The sequence below is a fragment of the Agelaius tricolor genome, unplaced genomic scaffold (assembly GCF_023055355.1).
Source record: "Agelaius tricolor isolate 1412-34295 unplaced genomic scaffold, bAgeTri1.0.p SCAF_144, whole genome shotgun sequence".
Classification (NCBI taxonomy): Eukaryota; Metazoa; Chordata; class Aves; order Passeriformes; family Icteridae; genus Agelaius; species Agelaius tricolor.
In genome coordinates, this window is record NW_027269404.1 from 94806 (window position 1) to 115921 (window position 21116).

At 53.8% G+C, this 21116-nt stretch overlaps 1 protein-coding gene across 1 annotated transcript; it reads left to right on the top strand.

Annotated features, from left to right (window-relative positions):
* Positions 1-425: 425 nt before the first annotated feature.
* Positions 426-20995, top strand: RAB5B (RAB5B, member RAS oncogene family). The gene is made up of 6 exons (XM_071420476.1): positions 426-506; positions 12067-12259; positions 13232-13383; positions 14647-14769; positions 15789-15882; positions 16925-20995. The coding sequence occupies exons 2-6, from the start codon at positions 12097-12099 to the stop codon at positions 17038-17040; spliced, it is 648 nt and encodes a 215-aa protein (XP_071276577.1). The 5' UTR covers positions 426-506; positions 12067-12096; the 3' UTR covers positions 17041-20995.
* The last annotated feature ends 121 nt before the right edge of the window (positions 20996-21116 follow it).

Below are 21116 nucleotides of genomic sequence, written 5' to 3' on the forward strand. Positions count from 1 at the left end.
CCATCGGAGCGTTCTGATTGGTCCATTCAAGCCACGCCCTCAGCGTGAGCGTTTCCGGCTGTCCCCGCTGTCAATCACACCCGGCGTCTTCTCTGATTGGGCAAGGTTTCAGCTCCGCCCAACTTCTCATTGGGTGATGCAGCCGCGGGGCTCCGCCCCCTCCGGTCACCTTATTTGTTGTTCGCTCCGCCCTCCCGCGCGTCTCCGCTCTCCATTGGTCGCTTTCTATGTCACTCAGCACAAGCCCCGCCTCCTCACCGCCTACCCTCCTCCCTATTGGCCACGCTTTGTCTTCTCTTTATTGGCCGCTCTGCTGACCATCACCCCTTCTCGTCTACCTATTGGTGGAGCTCTGTGGGGCGGTGCCCTCCTCGCTTCCCATTGGCGGAGCGCAAAGGCGGGCTCTTCGCTGATTGGTCCACGCCTTGATTAGTCCCGCCCCCCTCCGTGAGGGCTTGGCGGAGCCGCTGTTTGTGCGCTCGGGGCCGCGCCGGGAGGGCCCGGAGGTACGGGAGGGGCGGGCGGGGGGTCCCGGTGGGACCGGCGGTGCTTGGGGGGCTGCACCGGGCACCGACAGTACCCGAGCACGGAAGGGAACCGGGAGGAATCGCGCCGGGCCGGGTCCGGCCCGCTGAGGGCGCCGAGGGGAGGGCGGGACCCCCCCGGTGGCGATTTGGGGAGGGGGCTCCGGGCCTGGGGGGCCGCGACTGCCTCGAACCGGCGGGTTCCGGGCTGGGATCCTTCGGAGGGATCGGGGCTTGGCCGCGTTGGGGTGGAGAGGAGCGGCGTTGCTTCGTTGTGAGGGGGAGCCCCCATTTTGGGGAGGGTTTTTGGCCCACTCCCCATTATTGGGGTTTTTCTCCTGTTTTGGGTTTTTTATTTTTTGTCCCCTCCCCATTAGTGAGATTTTTGTCCTGTTTTGGGTGGTTTTTTTCTGTTCCCTCCCCATTATTGGGGTTTTCCCCCGTTTTGTGTTTTTTTCCTGCCCCACTCTCCATTATTGGGGTTTATCCCTATTTTGGGAACGTGTTCCTCACAGTTTTGGGGTTTTTCCCCTTCTCTTTCCCATTCTGGGGGTGTTTCTCTCTCTCATTATGGAGGATTCTGATCCCTGCCCAGAGCTGGGGATCCCCCAGGATTTGGGATCCCCCAGAACTGAGGCTCATCCAGAGTTTGGGATTCCCTGGAATTTGGGATCGCTCAGCATTTGGGATTCCCTGGAATTTGGAATTGCTCGGATCTTTGGGATCCCCCAGAATTTGGAGTTACTCAGAATTTGGGATCCTTCAGAACTGAGGCTCCCCCAGAGTTTGGGATCCCCTGAGTGGCCAGCCTGTCCCATCCCAGGGGCTGATCCCATCCCAGTTGGGTTATCCCATGTTCTGACCCCATCCCAGTTGAGTTGATCCCATCCCAGAGTAATAAAGCCTCTTATTTGGCCTTATCATAAAGCAGAGCACTAGGGCTCAGGAGCTCAGTCCCTGGGTAGGGACCGGGTGCCCGAAGCTAGCTCGCTCATGCCAAGGCCGCAGGGCTACCATCTAGCAAGCATGGTGATTATCAGCTCTATAGTGATTGCAAGCTCTCAGGATTTCAGCTCTGCCTGCTAGGTAGTGGTGCCCTGGGCTGGAGGCTGCAGCAGACGGAGAGAGAGGAGAAGGAGAAGGCGCAGGCTGTTCCACGGAGATGGCTTTATTTGGGGAGGTCCGTGAAGGGTCTCTGCTCTTCTTCTTTCTCTCTTAATGGGGTACAGTACGCTTCTTTTATAGGGTTGGAAAGGATCCAAGCTTGACCAATGGGTAAGGGGTTAACATGACATTGCCTTATAGGGTTACAGAGGTAGGTTAGGGGGTGGAGGACAGAAAAACAGGAATTTTCTTTTGCTGTTTCAGCATTCCTATTGTTCATATCCTCCATGGTGCTTTTCCTAAATCTATGGGGTTTACTACAACTCCACTTTCTGTTTTTACAAAAAAGGCGTTCGTTATAGTTCTTTTGAAACAGTGAACAAGGCACGAGAACATAGCTAACACAATAACAACTACAAGGAGAATCAACAACATTCCCTTAACCAAGGATGCAGCCCATCCTGTTAATCCCCATTGCCCGAAAAGTTCATTGACCCAGTCTGGGATTCTTTCTACTTTCAAGTCCTTCACGAGATCTTTCAGTTTCTGGATGTTCGCATGGATGGATTCCGAGCGTGAAGAGAGGTTGAAGCAGCACATCCCTTCGAAGTCTTCACAACCGTGTCCATGGGCAAGCAGCAGGAAGTCGATTGCTGCTCGATTTTGGAGAGAAGCCTGTCTTGTGGTTTCTTCTTCCTTTAAGAGATCACTCAAGGCTGCAGATGTAGCGTTAGCTTGTTTACTGAGCCAGCACCCAAGGTGATTGATTTCACCGAGGGCTTTAGCTGCAGCTACCCAGGGTAAAAACAGGGAGACAGCAATCTTTTTTGGTTTGTTCCAATCGTATAATTTAGGATCGCAATTTTCATCAAATTCAGTGTAGGACCTTTTTTGTCGTTTTGATTCGCTTTCTTTTTTCCAATTATGTAACAGGGTGATGTTTGGGGTAAGGGTAGAAAGTTTTCCAAGGGTACAGGGACCTCCCTGGAGTCGGGAGGGGATCCCAGCCCATACTCTGTCACCACAGATGAGAAACATTCCCTTGGGTAATACTTTGGGATGGAGAGAGGACACAGAAATCACACGAGCCGTGTAATTGCACCAATCGTGAGAGTTATAGGCTTTGTTAATTGGTGATATCTCTTTTCGATATGTGTTTTTGTTCTGGTCAATTTCTGGCCAATTGTTTTTTGGACGTCTAAAGTAAAATTTTACGCAGTATGTGGCCTTAGAGGACCCCAACAGATCTAATTCTTGGGGTTCCTCTCGAGCATCTGGCAGAATTTTTGTCCACTCGTCCCAAGTATCAACCACATTGGGTCTCTTACCTGTGGTGCGGAGGATCTCTGAGTTATAGACAGGCCAGTCATCTGCTACAAAGGGAATTCCTACTAGACATGTGGAAAGTGGGTTATCAATACTTCCCATGGACAAGCACATGTTGTCCTGTTTTAATGTTTTTGCTAAGGTTACCCAAACATTATGGCTGGGCTGTGGGCTAATCCAGCCGAAGGCACGCGGTACGGTGAAGAACATCCAGGCAGCAGTGAGGACAGCAGCAACGGAGATATTTTTCATCTTTGGGCAGGAATAGGGCTTCTGATAGGGAATATAAGCAGAATTTGTTATCTTTATGATGAGAGGGTTTTCTGCCTTGTTCTTTTCTTGTTCCCCTCCTCCCCCCCTTTTTCTTTTAATTTCTAAGCTACACTATGGGAGGAGGAGTGGGTAGAGGGTTAGGGGGTTTTAAAAGTTAGGGAGAGGGAATAACAGTGTTTTTTTTTTGTTTTTTTTTTTTTCTTTTTTCTTTCTTTAAATACAAAAAAAAACCAGTGTAACAACATATAGTTCAGAGAACACTTTTGTGTTAAGGCTATCTATGGTCTGATGCAGCAGACTGTTGCTTAGCTTTTCAGTTTTGTCTGCTGTCTTGTAATGGGGCGGTCTGTTCTTGTGTTTGTGGGTATTCGGCGACGTCTTCGTCTCCAGGCAGAGCTGGTTTGGTTTTGAGGTGGTCTTGTGTTTGCCTCAGGAGCGTTCTTGTCCCCGTTTACAGAAGTAGTGTTCTCAGTGCCTAGGTATGGCTTTATGTTTTTTCCTGGGTACCACCTTGGACCAGATGGTAGTAGCACGCACGCATATCCTCTACCCCAGGTAATCAACTGGTGAGGCCCAGAAATTTGGTGTGTTTCAGGGTCCTTCACGAGCACAGGTGGTTTCTCAGTGAGCTTTGCTTGGGTGGTATTTGCAAAGTGGCGAAGTATTGGTGGGTCAGGCTCTGATGCTGTACAGTTCAGGAAGTTGATGACGTAGAGAGCCTTGCAAAGTCTTTCCACTGGAGATGTGATTCTCGTGTCTCTGTTCTGTTGATCGAGGACTCTTTTGAGGGTTTGATGTGTCCTTTCCACGATGGATTGTCCTGTGGGGTTTACAGGTATGCCGGTCTTGTGTGCTATTCCCCATTCATTGAAGAACTCCTTTAACTTGCGGGAAGTGTAGGCTGGTCCATTATCTGTTTTAATCTCTTTTGGTACACCCAGGGTGGCAAAAGCGAGGAGAAAGTGTTTTATTGTGTGCATGGTATTTTCTCCTGCATGTGATGATGCAAATACTGCTCCTGAAAATGTGTCGACCGATACATGCACGTATTTTGACCTTCCAAAAGGTGCGAAGTGAGTTACATCTGTCTGCCACAGCTGGCAGCTATTCAGACCTCGGGGATTGACTCCCAACCCCATGGATGGTATCTGATAGTTCTGACAGTTCGGACATGTAGCCACGATAGCCTTTGCCTGATCCTTTGAGAGCTTAAACATTCTCATAAGGGCAGGTATATTTTGATGAAAAAACGCGTGTGACAACTTTGCCTGGGCAAAGATGTTAGGAACATTAGCAGTTTCTGCTGCCATTGCTAATGCATCCGCTTTCCTGTTGCCTTCTGCAACAAAACCTGGGAGGTCTGTGTGTGACCTCACATGCATTATATGGTAAGGTTGCTTTCTGTGGGAGATTAGGTATATTAATTTAGAGAGCAGTTGGTACAACTTTGGATTAGAGACCTCTTTGAGAAGAGCATGTTCTGCTCTCATCGCTATCCCAGCGACATACGCTGAATCTGTAACCAGATTGAAAGGCTCGTTTTTAAACTTTTCAAAGGCTCTGACAACAGCTGCTAATTCTGCGATCTGTGGAGATCCCTCCACTATTTGTATGTCAGAGTGCCAATCTTGTGTTTGGGGGTCTCTCCATGTAACCACCGACTTGTGGGAAGACCCTGAGCCATCTGTAAAGAGGGTTAGAGCCTTGAGAGGTTTTCTACTTTGGATTTGTTTTGGAATCAAATGGAAGGTTACATCAGGGTTAAAAAGTTTGTGTTTTGGGATCCTAACTGAAATTTGGCCCGTGTAGCTATCCAGGGCAAACTGGAGGCTTTCATTGGTCTGGATCAAATCCTCAAAGTCTGTAAGAGTTATTGGTAAGTATATGCATTCGAACTCACAACCTGAAAGAGAGCGAAGGCGAGTCCTTGCCTTTTTTATTAAATGTGCTATGACCTCCTGGTAGGTGGTAAGTGTCTTTGTGGGCTGGCTATTTGTAAAGACCCATTCCAGTATCAACAAAGGGTCTCGAAGCTGTGAGTCCCATTGGAAAATCAGTCCATGGAATCGAGGTGCTTTTCCCAGGATGATGAACTTGAAAGGCAGACTGGGCTCGAAGCGATGGGCTTTGCGTGAAGACAAGGCTTCCTGGACTTTGGTGATGGCACTTCTGGCTTCTTCTGTGAGAGTGCAGGGAGAGTCCAGGTCCTTAGGTCCACAAAGAAGGTTGAACAATGGAGCAAGGTCCTCTGTTGTAATTCCTAGCAGTGGACGTACCCAGTTGATGGATCCGCAAAGGCTGTGTAAGTCCCTGAGGGTTTTTGGGTCGTCATTTATGGTGAGCTGCTGAGGTACGATGGTTCTTTCCCGGATCTGGACTCCAAGGTAAGTCCATGGCTTGGTGTACTGGATTTTGTCCTCACGAATCTCCATTCCTGCCTTTTCTATGGTTTCAATAGTCTTTTTAACTGTATTGTCCAAGTAAGCTTTGTCTGAAGCACACACCAGGATGTCATCCATGTAGTGATGGATGATAGCATCGGGGAATGATTTCCGAATGGGAGACAGAATGTGAGCCACATACCACTGGCAAATGGTTGGGCTGTTTTTTAGTCCTTGAGGAAGATAACGCCAATGATATCTTTTGAGCGGGGCCTCCTTGTTAAGAGAGGGAACGGAAAAAGCAAACCGTGGAGCATCCTCAGGGTGCAGAGGAATGCTGAAGAAACAGTCCTTAATGTCTATGATAGCAAGTGTCCAGTCTCTAGGCAGCATCGATGGGGAGGGTAGGCCAGGCTGGAGGGGGCCCATGTCCTCGATGACCTCGTTGATTCTGCGAAGGTCGTGGAGGAGCCTCCACCTGTTTGTCCCAGGCTTTGGTAGAACGAAGACTGGAGAGTTCCAAGGGCTATTGGACTCTACTATGTGGCCTTTTGCGAGCTGTTCTTCCACGAGGGTGTTTAGGGCGCGCAGTTTGGCTTTATTGAGGGGCCACTGTTCAATCCAGAGTGGCTTGTGACTTTTCCAGGTGAGACGAGGTGTTTCTGGCAGCGCGCTTACCTCAGTGGCCCCGATTAGAAATCCTGAGTGGGAATACGGAGGGAAGCTCCCCACTGGGATAGAACATCTCTGCCCCAAAGGGTGATGGGGGCCCTTACCACGAATGGACGAATGGTTGCCAGCTTGCCTTCAGGCCCTTCCACAAGGATGTTGTTCTTGCTTCTCATGGACACTGTGGCTCCACCAATCCCTGAAATCATGCCTGCAACAGGTTGTAGATCCCAGTGTGCTGGCCATTCTGAGCGGGCGATGATGGTCACATCAGCACCGGTGTCCAGCATCCCTGGCAGGTGGGTCTTCTCACCTTTGCAGGTGAGGCCGCACTCGATGGTAGGCTTGGATGGTCCCACAACTTGTGCCCACATAGCTGTAGGGTTGAGAGGAATCTGTTCCCTGTGATCCTTTGGGAGTAAAAAGGCTTGTGCTATTGGAGTTCCCTTTGAAAGAAAAAATGGTGAGTCTATGCAGTATACCTGGACGAGAATCTCTTGTCCTGGCTGCACTGTCAGCACTTCTGGAACAACGAAGATCTCCTTTGGGCTATTAAGAGAGTCACCTATAATTAAAATGTGCGAAGGACCACCTTTTGGCCCATATTTGCCTGTGGGAACATGGTGAACATTCTCATTATTAAAGTCAATGGACAAAGCAGTTACCAGTTGATGGCGGGTTCCCATCTGGGTTGCCCCGTGGGTTGGATCCTCTTCTTGTGGTCCGGAACCTCCTGGGTTGGTGCGTGGTTGGGTCTGGGTGGCCTTTGATTTGTTGTCAGCGCCCGGGGCTCGACCGGGCGGCGCAAGAAGTTTCCCGAATGCTGCTGGTAGCGCTGCTGAGTCTGGGGTCTTTGGTAATTGTTGCGGTGGTATCGGGGGTGTGATCTCTCTGGGCAGTCCTTTATATAATGTCCAAGATCTCCACAGTGATAGCATTTAGCTTGGTCTTTAGAAGCTATTACTGCATATGCACCAGAAACTCCTTCAGCAATACCTTTAGCAACTGCTTGGGCCACTGTATTTTCAGTGGACATGTGGCGTGTACAGCATTCTAGCATTTGCTCTATGGTGGGGTCTGTATCCATGGGTAGAGACCTCAAAATGGCTTTGCATTTTTCATTAGAGTTACACAAGGCAAGTTTACATAAGAGTTCCTTCTTTGCCTCTGTGCTCTCTATCTGTTTCTCCAGAGCATCTCTAAGTCTGTCCACAAATTTGATAAAACTTTCATCTGTCCCTTGTTTAATAGTAGAAAAATGCATTGTTGGCATTGACTCATCATGCACGAGAAGTAAAGAGGTTTTTGCTGCGAGAGCAATGTCCTGCAGTGCCTCTTTATTCAAGGTTTCCAATTGGTCTGCTGGTTTCTGTAAGTCACCTTCACCAGCTAGTTGGGCTACTGTAAAATTCGTCTTAGTAGCATCCGCAGAATATGAATCTGATAATGTTTTTAAATGTCTTTTCCAATGCCTGTCCCATAACAAATATTCTGCTGGGGACAGGAGGCAGTGTGAAATATTTTTTACATCGTGGGGAAGTAAGACATGTGCTGAGAACATGGCTTCTAAGAAATTTCTAAAAATATGTGAGCTTCGCCCATGTTCTTTGGCTATATTTCTTAATTGCACTAGTTCCTTGTTCGAGTTAGCTTTCCACGTCTTTATAGCGGACTCGCCACCATTCCGTCCTTGCTTATATTCTACTGGGAAAGCATTAATTTTCTGTGCCAGCTCCCAGTCCCCAGCCTTTGTCGCTTCTACTTTAATAAGAGCCCATGGATCCGTGTGGATCGTATCAGAATCAGATTCACTGCAAGAGCTCTGGTCCTCTGAGGAGGACTGAGGGGGGGTTGCTATCCGTGACTTATGCTTTTTTCGTTTAGAAGCGTTTTTCAAAGGTTTCAATGGCTGGGGGGGGAGACATGGCATGACCTGGGTAGGGGGAGGCGCCAATGGAGCTGGGATGGCAGCACAGCACGCACAGGACCGGGTGGGGGGGGTAGCACCGTGGGGGGTGTCTGGGATTCCGTTCGGGTGGCATTGAGGGTGGGTGGGGGGTTGGGGGGATGCGTGGTGGGGGCAGGGGGGCTGGGCGGGGTGGGGGTGCGGGCATGGGGGGAGTGAGGGTGAGCCGGCAGTGGTACCGGTCTGAGGTGCCGCAGTTACGGGGTGGTGTGGTGGGACTGTGCTTGTGTGAGGTGTCCCTGCTGTGGCAGGCAGGGAGCAGGGGGAGGCAGCGGGGATGGACACGGGCTCAGGAGCGGCAGGGGTGTGGCTCGGGCAGCCGTCGGGAGGGGCCGGGCCGGTCAGAGCCGGGGCGAGGGGAGCGGGGGCGGCGGGCGCGGCAGCGGGAGGGACGGTGGGGGACACCAGCGCGGGGATGGGGGGGTACGCAGCGGAGGGGGGCAGAGCCGACGCAGGGGTGGAGGGGGCGGCAGAGGCAGGAAAAGGGACCCCCGGGACCGGAAGCAAGGAGGAAGCCGAGCCAGGGGTAGGGGGGATGTGTGGAGTTACAGATAAGATAGGATTCGCGGAGTTGGGCAGCGCAGGTCCCGCAGGGGTGGAGTATGTGGGGGGGGGAACTAGGGTGGGCAGCGTAACCTCTGCTTTAGGAGTAACGGAGGCGAGGGGGACTTTAGGACCTAAGGGGTGGTGTGAGATATGCAAGTGACATTCCTCTGAGTCCTTATCGATCTCTTTAGTATTTGAAGAGGAAGTGTCTGTTAAGCCCTGCAAGATTTTTTCTCTGTTACATCTTTCAACGGTTTTAGTTATTATATGGAATAAAGGCAAATAATTAGTTACAGAGAAATCCTGGTTTGTTTGGGAGATATATATTGTGTTCCCGATCATATCCCAAAACGAATTTTCAATGACTGCTTTCTTATCAGTATCAGGGTATTGCGAAATAATCCAAGTTACAAATTTTTTAAGGTTAGTTTTCGAGAGCTTGCCTTTAGAAAAGGAGAAGTTGTTAGCAGATAAGATTTCTAAAATAGTTGAATATATCTCTCTCTCGGTTTTACTTAGTTTTAATGTACTAAAAATTGTACCCATGTTAATGGTTAGCCCTTCCAGCAGAAAAAAAAACGTGAAAAAAAAGAAAAAAAACCCGAAACCAAAAAGTTTTAGAGCCCCGAAGTTATGCGCGCAATATTAGTTAATACTTACAATTCCTGGGGTCCGAGATCTGTGGAAGGGGTCTGCTGTCGTCAGTTCTTCTCGGAACTTTCTGTCGTTCAGATGTAAGTTTTGAGTGTCGAACTGACCCTCCTGGGGAAAGGATTTTCTAAAACGAAGAGTCCCTTCACAGAAGGAGCGGCTTCCCAAACAGGCAATCACAGAAAACCCCAGGGGGGCTTCGTTGCTCAACCGACGGATATCGCCTCTGAGGGAGTCCGTTGTCCGAAGTCGTTGGGCGCCACTTTAATAAAGCCTCTTATTTGGCCTTATCATAAAGCAGAGCACTAGGGCTCAGGAGCTCAGTCCCTGGGTAGGGACCGGGTGCCCGAAGCTAGCTCGCTCATGCCAAGGCCGCAGGGCTACCATCTAGCAAGCATGGTGATTATCAGCTCTATAGTGATTGCAAGCTCTCAGGATTTCAGCTCTGCCTGCTAGGTAGTGGTGCCCTGGGCTGGAGGCTGCAGCAGACGGAGAGAGAGGAGAAGGAGAAGGCGCAGGCTGTTCCACGGAGATGGCTTTATTTGGGGAGGTCCGTGAAGGGTCTCTGCTCTTCTTCTTTCTCTCTTAATGGGGTACAGTACGCTTCTTTTATAGGGTTGGAAAGGATCCAAGCTTGACCAATGGGTAAGGGGTTAACATGACATTGCCTTATAGGGTTACAGAGGTAGGTTAGGGGGTGGAGGACAGAAAAACAGGAATTTTCTTTTGCTGTTTCAGCATTCCTATTGTTCATATCCTCCATGGTGCTTTTCCTAAATCTATGGGGTTTACTACACCAGAGGGTCGATTCCGGTGTTCTGACCCCATCCCAGTTGGGTTACCCCAGTGTGCTGACCCCATCCCAGTGACCCCATCCCAGCTGGGTTATCCCATGTTCTGACCCCATCCAATCCCAGTTGGGTTGATCCCATCCCACTTGGGTTATCCCAGTGTTCTGACCCCATCCCAGTAGGGTTATCCCATCCCAGTTGGGTTGTCCCACATTCTGACTTCATCCCAGTTGGGTTATCCCAGTGTTCTGACCCCATCCCAGTCAGGTTGACCCCATCCCATTTGGGTTATCCCAGCTGGGTTAATCCCATCCCAGTAGGGTGATCCCACATTCTGACCCCATCCCACCCCCTCTGTCCCCAAGACCGCAGTTCCATCGTGCCCAGCCTGTCCCAGTGTTCTGACCCCATCCCAGTTGTGTTATCCCAGTTGGGTTATCCCATCCCAGTTGGGTTATCCCACATTCTGACCCCGTCCCAGTTGGGTTATCCCACTTGGGTGACCCCATCCCACTTGGGTGACCCCATCCCAATAGGGTTATCCCACGTTCTGACCCCATCCCAGTTGGGTTATCTCAGTTGGGTTATCCCACGTTCTAGCCCCATCCCAGTTGGGTTATCCCAGTAGGGTTATCCCATGTTCTGACCCCATCCCAGTTGGGTTATCCCATCCCAGTTGGGTTACCCCATCCCAGTTGGGTTATCCCAGTAGGGTTATCCCAGTTGGGTTATCCCACGTTCTGACCCTATCCCAGTTGGGTTATCCCATCCCAGTTGGGTTACCCCATCCCAGTAGGGTTATCCCAGTAGGGTTATCCCAGTAGGGTTATCTCATGTGCTGACCCCATCCCACTTGGGTTATCCCACTTGGGTTATCCCACGTTCTGACCCCATCTCAGTTGGGTTATCTCAGTTGGGTTATCTCAGTTGGGTTATCCCACGTTCTAACCCCATCCCAGTAGGGTTATCCCATCCCAGTTGGGTTATCCCACATTCTGACCCCATCCCAGTAGGGTTATCCCAGTTGTGTTCCCCCACGTTCTGACCCCATCCCAGTTGTGTTCCCCCTCGTTCTGGCCCCACCCCGCCGTTCTGACCCCATCCCAGTTGGGTTATCCCATCCCAGTTGGGGTTATCCCATCCCAGTTGGGTTATCCCATCCCAGTTGGGTTATCCCAGTTGTGTTATCCCACGTTCTGACCCCATCCCAGTTGGGTTATCCCATCCCAGTTGGGTTATCCCAGTTGGGTTATCCCATCCCAGTTGGGTTATCCCGTCCCAGTTGGGTTATCCCAGTTGTGTTATCCCACGTTCTGACCCCATCCCAGTTGGGTTATCCCATCCCAGTGGGGTTATCCCATCCCAGTTGGGTTATCCCATCCCAGTTGGGTTATCCCATCCCAGTTGGGTTATCCCAGTTGTGTTATCCCACGTTCTGACCCCATCCCAGTTGGGTTATCCCATCCCAGTTGGGTTATCCCATCCCAGTTGGGTTATCCCATCCCAGTAGGGTTATCCCATCCCAGTTGGGTTATCCCATCCCAGTTGGGGTTATCCCATCCCAGTTGGGTTATCCCATCCCAGTTGGGTTATCCCATCCCAGTTGGGTTATCCCAGTTGTGTTATCCCACGTTCTGACCCCATCCCAGCTGGGTTATCCCATCCCAGTTGGGTTATCCCATCCCAGTTGAGTTATCCCAGTTGTGTTATCCCACGTTCTGACCCCATCCCAGCTGGGTTATCCCATCCCAGTTGGGTTATCCCATCCCAGTTGGGTTATCCCAGTTGTGTTACCCCACGTTCTGACCCGTGCCACGCCGTCTGTCCATCCCCAGGACCGCGGTGCCGTCCCGCCCAGCCCGGCCATGGCCGCCCGCGGGGCCCAGCGGCCCAACGGGCACTCGCAGCCCAGTAAGATCTGCCAGTTCAAACTGGTGCTACTGGGAGAGTCGGCCGTGGGCAAATCCAGCCTGGTGCTGCGCTTCGTCAAGGGCCAGTTCCACGAGTACCAGGAGAGCACCATCGGCGGTGAGCCCCTAAAGGGTCTGGGGGATCCTAAAAGGGTCTGGGGGATCCTAAAAGGGTCTGGGGGATCCTAAATGGGATCTGGGGTGGGATTTGGGGTGCAGGAAGGGATTTGTTGAGGCCCAGTTCCACGAGTACCAGGAGAGCACCATCGGCGGTGAGCCCCCTAAAGGGTCTGGGGGATCCTAAATGGGATCTGGGGTGGGATTTGGGGTGATTCCAGGTGGGATTTGGGGTGCAGGAAGGGCTTTGTTGAGGCCCAGTTCCACGAGTACCAGGAGAGCACCATCGGCGGTGAGCCGGGATCCCAAAAGGGTCTGGAGGATTCTAAAAGGGTCTGGGGGATCCTGCAGGGATCTGGGGCTGCCCTAAAGGGATTTGGGGTGATTCCAGGTGGGATTTGGGGTGCAGGGGGGGCTTTGCCAAGGGCCAGTTCCATGAGTACCAGGAGAGCACCATCAGTGGTGAGCTGGGATCAGGGATCCCAAAAAGAATCTGGGGCATCCCAAAAGGGTCTGTGGGATCCCACAGGGATTTGGGGTGATCCCACAGGGGTCTGGGGCTGGCCTGGGTGGGATTTGGGGTGATTCCAGGTGGGATTTGGGGTGCAGGGAGGGCTTTTTGGAAGGTTTTGTGCCACCCTGAGGTGTCCCTCGGTGGCTTTGGGGACACCCTGAGGTGTCGTTTGGCAGGCTGGGGGCACTCTGAGCTGTCTGTGGCCAGGTTGGTGGCACTCTGGTGACACTGTGGTGGCACTGTGGTGACCCTGTGGTGGCACTCTGGTGACACTCTGGTGTCCCTGTCCCCAGCTGCGTTCCTGACACAGTCCGTCTGTCTGGCTGGGTTTGGGGTGCAGTGAGGGGTCCCTGGCTGGGTTGGTGACACTCTGAGCTGTCCCTGGCTGGGTTGGTGACCCTGTGGTGACCCTGTGGTGACACTCTGGTGACACTCTGGTGTCCCTGTCCCTGTCCCCAGCGGCGTTCCTGACACAGTCCGTCTGTCTGGACGACACCACGGTGAAGTTTGAGATCTGGGACACGGCGGGGCAGGAGCGCTACCACAGCCTGGCCCCCATGTACTACCGGGGAGCCCAGGCTGCCATCGTGGTCTACGACATCACCAACCAGGTCTGGGGGTCCTGAGGGGATTTGGGGGGGTCCTGAGGGGATTTCGGGGGGTCCTGAGGGGATTTCAGGAGGTCCTGAGGGGATTTGGGGGGGATCTGGGTTTTGGGGGGTGGTCTCAGGGGGCCCTACCAGGGGGCCCAGGCTGCCATCGTGGTCTACGACATCACCAGCCAGGTCTGGGGGGGATTTCGGGGGATTTGGGGGGGTCCTGAGGGGATTTCAGGGGGTCCTGAGGGGATTTCAGGGTTCCTGAGGGGATTTGGGGGCATTTTGGGGGGGATTTGAGGAGGTTTTGGGGGGTGGTCTCAGGGGGCACTACCAGGGGGCCCAGGCTGCCATCGTGGTCTACGACATCACCGACCAGGTCTGGGCGGGATTTTGGGGGGGTTTTTGGGGGTCTCAGGGTTCTGAGGAAGCTTAGGGGATTTGAGGAGGGGTCTCAGGGTATTTGAGGAGGGGTCTCAGGAGTTCCAGGATATTTGAGGAGGGGTCTCAGGCCCCAATGCCCCCTCAGGAGATGTTTGTCTGGGGCTGGGTGAAGGAGCTGCAGGGGGGTCTGGGGATCTCAGGGGATTTGAGGAGGGGTCTCAGGGATCTCAGACTATTTGAGGAGGGGTCTCAGTGTATTTGGGGAGGGGTCTCAGCTCCAATCCCCCCCCTCAGGAGACCTTTGCCCATGCCCGGGGCTGGGTGAAGGAGCTGCAGGGGGGTCTGGGGATCTCAGGGCATTTGAGGAGGGGTCTCAGGGCTCTGAGGATTTTTGAGGAGGAGTCTCAGACTATTTGAGGAGGGGTCTCAGGGGTCTCAGTGTATTTGGGGAGGGGTCTCAGTGTATTTGGGGAGGGGTCTCAGTGTATTTGGGGAGGGGTCTCAGCTCCAATCCCCCCTCAGGAGACCTTTGCCCATGCCCGGGGCTGGGTGAAGGAGCTGCAGGAGGGTCTGGGGATCTCAGGGCTCTGAGGATTTTTGAGGAGGGGTCTCAGGGGATTTTTGAGGAGGGGTCTTAGGAGTTCCAGGTTATTTGAGGAGGGGTCTCAGGGGTCTCAGTGTATTTGGGGAGGGGTCTCAGTGTATTTGGGGAGGGGTCTCAGCTCCATTCTGCCCCCCCTCAGGAGACCTTTGCCCGTGCCCGGGGCTGGGTGAAGGAGCTGCAGGGGGGTCTGGGGATCTCAGGGCATTTGAGGAGGGGTCTCAGGGGATTTTTGAGGAGGGGTCTCAGGGTATTTGGGGAGGGGTCTCAGCTCCATTCTCCCCCCCTCTCAGGAGACCTTTGCCCGTGCCCGGGGCTGGGTGAAGGAGCTGCAGCGCCAGGCCAGCCCCAGCATCGTCATCGCCCTGGCCGGCAACAAGGCTGACCTGGCCAGCAAGAGGATGGTGGAGTACGAGGTATGGGGGGCTTGGGGGATTTTGGGGATTTTTTGGGATTTTTTGGGGATTTTTTGGGATTTTTGGGGGATTTTTTGGGGATTTTTTGGGGATTTTTTGGGATTTTTTGGGGATTTTTTGGGGATTTTTTGAGGGATTTTGGGATTTTTTGCGGGTTTTTTTTGAGGATTTTTTAGGGAGGTTTTGGAAATTTTTGGGGGATTTGGGGATTTTATTTTTAATTTTTTAGGGGGATTTTGGGAATTTTTGGGGAATTTGCGGAATTTTGGGGGAATTTTCAGATTTCTTTTAATTTTGGGGGGATTTCGGAATTTCTTTGGGGAATTTTGGGGGATTTTTGGGGGATTTGGGGAAAATTTTTGGGGAATTTTTTTTTTAATTTTGGGGGGATTTCGGAATTTCTTTGGGGGATTTTGGGGGATTTTTTGGGGGGAGATTTTGGGAATTTTTTTTTAATTTTGGGGGGTTTTGGGAGGTTTTTGGGGGGATTTGGGGATTTTGGGGGGGAATTTTTTGGGGAATTTTGGGGGATTTTTTTGGGAGATGTTGGGAATTTTTTGGGAATTTTTTTTTAATCTTGGGGGGATTTGGGGATTTTTTGGGAATTTTTGGATGGTGGACTACAAGGTATGGGGGTTTTGGGGAATTTTAGGGAATTTTTGGAATTTTTGGGGGGATTTTGGAATTTTTTTGAGGGAATTTTGGGAATTTTAAAAAATTTTTTGGGGGTGACTTATTTGGGAATTTTGGGGGGATTTAGGGGGATGTTTTGGGGGTGACTTATTTGGGAATTTTGGGGGAATTTAGGGGGATGTTTTGGGGGTGGATTTTGGGAGTTTCTGGTGGAATTTTTTGGGAACGCGTGGAGTTTTTTGGGGGGAATTTTTGTGTTTTTTCTTGGGAGTTTCTGGAGTTTTTTTTGGGGGAATTCCTGGGATTGTTCTTCAGGAATTTCTGGGAGTGTTTTGGGGATTTTTTGGGGGAAATTTTGGGGTTTTTTGATGAGTTTTTCCCTGCAGGAAGCCCAGGCCTACGCTGATGACAACAGCCTGCTCTTCATGGAGACCTCGGCCAAGACAGCCATGAATGTCAACGACCTCTTCCTGGCCATTGGTGAGCCTGGGGGTCCTCAGGGGTTTGGGGGGTCCTGAGGGGGTTTTGGGGCTGTTTCAGAGGAGTTTTGAGGGGATTTTAGGGGTATCTCAGAGGAGTTTTGGGGATGCCTCAGGGGGGTCCTGAGGGGATTGGGGGGGGTCCTGAGGGGTTTGGGGGGGTTCTGAGGGGTTTTGGGGGGGTCTCAGAGAAGTTTGGGGGGTCCCAGAGGGGTCCTGAGGGGTTTGGGGGCTGTTTCAGAGGAGTTTTGAGGTGGTTTTGGGGGTCCTGAAGGGTTTTAGGGGTATCTCAGAGGGGTTTTGGGGATGCCTCAAGGGGGTCCTGAGGGATTTTGGGGCTGTTTCAAAGGAGTTTTGAGGGGGTTTTGGGGGGTTCTGAGGGGTTTTGGGGGGGTCTAAGAGGAGTCTCAGGGGTCCTGAGGGGTTTTGGGGGGTCCTAAGGGGTTTTGGGGCTGTTTCAGAGGAGTTTTGAGGGGGTTTTTGGGGGGTTCTGAGGGGTTTTGGGGGCATCTCAGAGGGGTTTAGGGGGGCTTTTAGGGGTTCTGAGGGGTTTTGGGAGGGATCTCTGAGGGGTTTTGGGGTTCTGAGGGTGCCCCATTTCTAACCCAAATGATCCAGAATCATCTCAAACCATCTTAAACCATCCCAAATAACCCCAAAGCATCCCAAATTATCCTAAACAATCCCAAATTAGCCCAAACCATTCCAAATTACTCCAAACCATCCCAAATCATCCCAAACCACCCCAAATCACCTTAAATAACCCCAAATGATCCCCAAACCATCCTAGACCATCCCAAACAACCCTAAACCATCCTAAATAACTCAAAACCACCCCAAATCACCCCAAACCAACCTAAACCATCCCGAATGATCCCAAACCAACCTAAACCATCCCAAATGATCCCAAACCATCCTGAATGATCCCAAACCAACCTAAACCATCCCGAATGATCCCAAACCACCCCAAATCACCCCAAATCACCCCAACTAACCCCAGAGCATCCCAAACCCCCCAAGTGACCCCGAGTTGCCCGTTCCAGCCAAGAAGCTGCCAAAGACGGAGCCGCAGAGCACGAGCGGGGCCGGGGGCCGGGGCCGGGGCGTGGACCTGAGCGAGCAGAGCCCGCAGGGCCGCGGGCAGTGCTGCAGCAACTGAGGGATCCACGGGATCCACTGGGGTCTGCTGGGATCTACTGGGGTCCAGAGATGGGATCCGGCCCAAATCCAGCCAGGACTGAACCCAGATCCAGCCCGCAGGGCCGCGGGCAGTGCTGCAGCAACTGAGGGATCCACTGGGATCCACTGGGATCTACTGGGATCTGCTGGGGTCCAGAGATGGGATCCAGCCCAAATCCAGCCAGGACTGAACCCAGATCCAGCTCACAGGGCCGTGGGCAGTGCTGCAGCAACTGAGGGATCCACGGGATCCACTGGGATCCACTGGGATCTACTGGGATCTACTGGGGTCCAGAGATGGGATTGAACCCAGATCCAGCTCAAATCCAGCTGGGATCACAGCCAGGACCCACCAGGACTGAACCCAGATCCAGCTCGCAGCTGCAGCAACTGAGGGATCCATGGGACCTGATGGGATCCAGCCCAAATCCAGCTGGGATCAGAGCTGGGATTGAACCCAGATCCAGCCGGGATCACAGCCAGGATCCAGCCCAGGATCCAGCCCAGGTCCAGCCCAGGATCCAGCCCAGGTCCAGCCAGGATCCACCAGGACTGAACCCAGATCCAGCCTGCAGGGCCAGAGCCGGTGCTGGAGCAGCTGAGGGATCCACAGGATCCCAGCCCAGATCCCAGCCTGGATCCCAGCCCAGATCCCAGCCCGGATCCCAGCCCAGATCCCAGCCCGGATCCCAGTCCGGATCCCAGCCCAGATCCCAGCCTGGATCCCAGCTCCATCTCCACCCTGGGGCTCTCCCTGAGCTCTCCCAGCACTTTTGAAGCTTCCAAGGCTCCGCCTCGGCACCGGATCCCTCCTGGATCCTCCAGATCCATCCTGGATCCTCCAGGTCCCTCCTGGCTCCACCAGATCCATCCTGGATCCACCAGAACCTTCGTGGCTCCACCAGATCCTGCCCAGCTCCACCAGAACCTTCCTGGATCCTCCAGATCCTTCCTGGCCCCACCAGGCCCCACTTGGATCTACCAGATCCCATCTGGACCTTCCATATTTCACACAGATTCTTCAGATCCCACCTGCATCCCCCAGACTCCACCAGGATCCTCCAGATCCCTCCTGGATCCTTCAGATCTCACACAGATCCTCCAGACTCCACCAGGATCCCCCAGACTCCACCAGGATCCTCCAGACTCCTCCTGGCTCCACCAGATCCCTTTTGGATTCACCAGATCCCACCTGGACCCTCCAGCCCCCACCTGGCTCCTCCCAGCCCCTCCTGGATCCCTCAGATCCCGGGGCCAGATCCCGGGGCCAGATCCCCGATCCCTCCCTGGCAGCACCAGGGCCGGGACTGGAGCCCCGGGGACCCCGCGGGGCCTCGGACGCTTGGACACCCCCTGGATCCCCCCCAGATCCCCCTGGATCCCCCTGGATCCCCCTGGATCCCAGGATCTGGGGGTCCTCGGGGGCCCAGCAGGGATCTCTGGGGGGTTTTGGTTTTGTTCTTTGTGGATCCCCCCTGGATCCTGGGATCTGGGGGTCCCAGAGCCCCCCTGTGGATCCCTCCTGGATGCCCCCAGATCCCCCTGGATCCTCCTGGATCCCTCTGGGTCCCTCCTTGACCCTGGGATCTGGAGGTTCTGGGGCCCAGCAGGGATTTCTGTGGGGTTTTGGTTTTGTTCCTTGTGGATCCCCCCAGATCCTCCTGGATCCCCCCAGATCCCCCCGGATCCCCCTGGATCCCCGGATTTGGGGGTCCCGCCCCACCCCAGGGATCTCTGTGGGGTTTTTGTGGCTCCCCGTGGGACAGGAGCTGCGGTGGCACCGGGTCCACCCCTGGTGGCCTCACACAGGAGACACTGAGGGGACACCGAGGGGACACTGAGGAGACACTGAGGGGACATTGAGGCGGCACTGAGGGGACATTGAGGGGATGCTGAGGGGACACTGAGGGGACATTGAGGGGACATTGAGGGGACATTGAGGGGACACTGAGGGGACACTGAGGGGACGCTGCCGTGGCTTTGTGGAGGTGCCACCTGAGCGACCTCGGCTGTGGTCACCTCACGGGGATGTCCCCATGGCCATCCTGGCTGTGGTCACCCCCCAGGTGACATCCCCAGGTGGTTCCAGTGGTGGCCTCGGTGTCCCCTCAGCGATCCCAGCAGTGACTGTGGTGTCCCCTCAGTGGTGGCCTCAGTGTCCCCCAGGTGTCCCAGTGGTGGCCTCAGTGTCCCCTCAATGGTCCCGGTGGTGGCCTCGATGTCCCCAGTGGTGGCCTCAGTGTCCCCTCAATGATCCCAGTGGTGGCCCCGATGTCCCTTCGATGTCCCCAGTGGTGGCCTCAGTGTCCCCTCAATGATCCCAATGGTGGCCTCAGTGTCCCCTCAATGGTCCCAGTGGTGGCCTCAGTGTCCCCTCAATGGTCCCAATGGTGGCCTCGATGTCCCCTCAATGGTCCCAATGGTGGCCTCGATGTCCCCTCAATGACCCTGGTGGTGGCCTCGATGTCCCCTCAATGGTCCCAATGGTGGCCTCAGTGTCCCCTCAATGACCCTGGTGGTGGCCTCAGTGTCCCCTCAATGATCCCAGTGGTGGCCTCAGTGTCCCCTCAATGATCCCAATGGTGGCCTCGATGTCCCCTCAATGGTCCCAGTGGTGGCCTTGATGTCCCCTCAATGATCCCACTGGTGGCCTCAGTGTCCCTTCAATGGTCCCAATGGTGGCCTCAGTGTCCCCTCAATGATCCCAGTGGTGGCCTCAGTGTCCCCTCAATGTCCTCGGTGGTGGCCCCGCTGTCCCCAGGTGATCCCAGCCACAGCCACCCCTCAGGTGTCCCCCAGTCCCCTCCCTGTGTCCCCACTTTGTCCCTGTCCCTCTTTGCACTTTATGGTCCAACGTCCCCTGGCTCTGTCCCCGTGTCCCCAGGGTGGCACTGAGGGGACAGCAGGGCCACCCCTGCCCTTTGTCCCTTTGTCCTTGTCCCTTCTGGGCCCTCGGTGTCCCCACCCTGTCCAGGGGACACCTGGGGTGCCGCCACCTGACTGGGGACACCCCAAAATTTGGGACACCCTGAAATGGTGGCACCTCAAAATTTGGGGACACCCCGAGCTGGGGACACCCAGAATTGTCCCCTCAGGCACGGCGGGTGGCGGCTTTGGGGTGGAGGGACCTGGTCCCGTATGAAGCCCCTGGGGACACCTTGGGGACATTCTTGGGGCCACCTTGGAGACACTCCTGGGGCCACCTTGGGGACACTCCTGGGGACATTCCCGGTGCTCCAGAGCCTCTGGAATCGGTGACATTGGTGTCCCCAGGGTGGTGACAGAGCCCGCTGGGTCCTTGCCCTGTCCCCACCCCTGGGGACACCTTGGGGACACTCCCAGGGCCATTCCCAGGGACACTCCCAGGGACACCTTGGGGACACTCCCAGAGACGTCTTGGTGCCACTCTCAGAGACACCTTGGGGACACTCCCAGGTTCATCTTGGGGACAGTCCCAAGGCCACCTCAGGGCCGTTCCTGGGGACACTTCAGGGACATTCCCAGGGCTGCCTCGGGGCCACCTTGGGGACATTTTGGGAACATTCCCAGGGCCACCTCAGGGCCACCTTGGGCACACTCCCGGGGCCACCTCGGGGCCACTTTAGGGACATTCTCGGCGCCATTTTGGGGACATTCCTGGGGCCACCTTGGGGACACTCCCGGGGCCACCTTGGGGACATTCTCGGCGCCATTTTGGGGACATTTTCGGGGCCACCTTGGGGACATTCCCGGTGCTCCAGAGCCTCTGGACTTGGTGACATCGCTGTCCCCAAAGTGGTGGCCCAAACGGGGACACCGCAGCTCCTGCCACCCTTTTATTTCCTTTTTTTTTTTCCCTTTTTTTTTCTTTCTTTTTCCTCCTTTCCCCCTCGGATTTTTCTTTTTCTTTTCGGTTCATTTCCGTTGTTTTTTTTTTTTTTTCCTTGCTTTGGGAAGCTCCTCCCTCGCCGTGAAATAACAATCGTGGTAACCACACCCTCGGGTCGCTGATTTACCCATGTATTTAATGTAAAGTAAAAAACAAAACCAACGAGGACAAAAAAAAAAAAAAACAAA

Bases quoted from the DNA above. Each gene is read 5' to 3' on its own strand.
- RAB5B (XM_071420476.1), top strand. From the start codon at position 12,097: ATGGCCGCCCGCGGGGCCCAGCGGCCCAACGGGCACTCGCAGCCCAGT. The intron at 13,384-14,646 runs GTCTGGGGGTCC...CCCCCCTCTCAG, and splicing joins TCTACGACATCACCAACCAG to GAGACCTTTGCCCGTGCCCG. The intron at 14,770-15,788 runs GTATGGGGGGCT...TTTTCCCTGCAG, and splicing joins AGAGGATGGTGGAGTACGAG to GAAGCCCAGGCCTACGCTGA.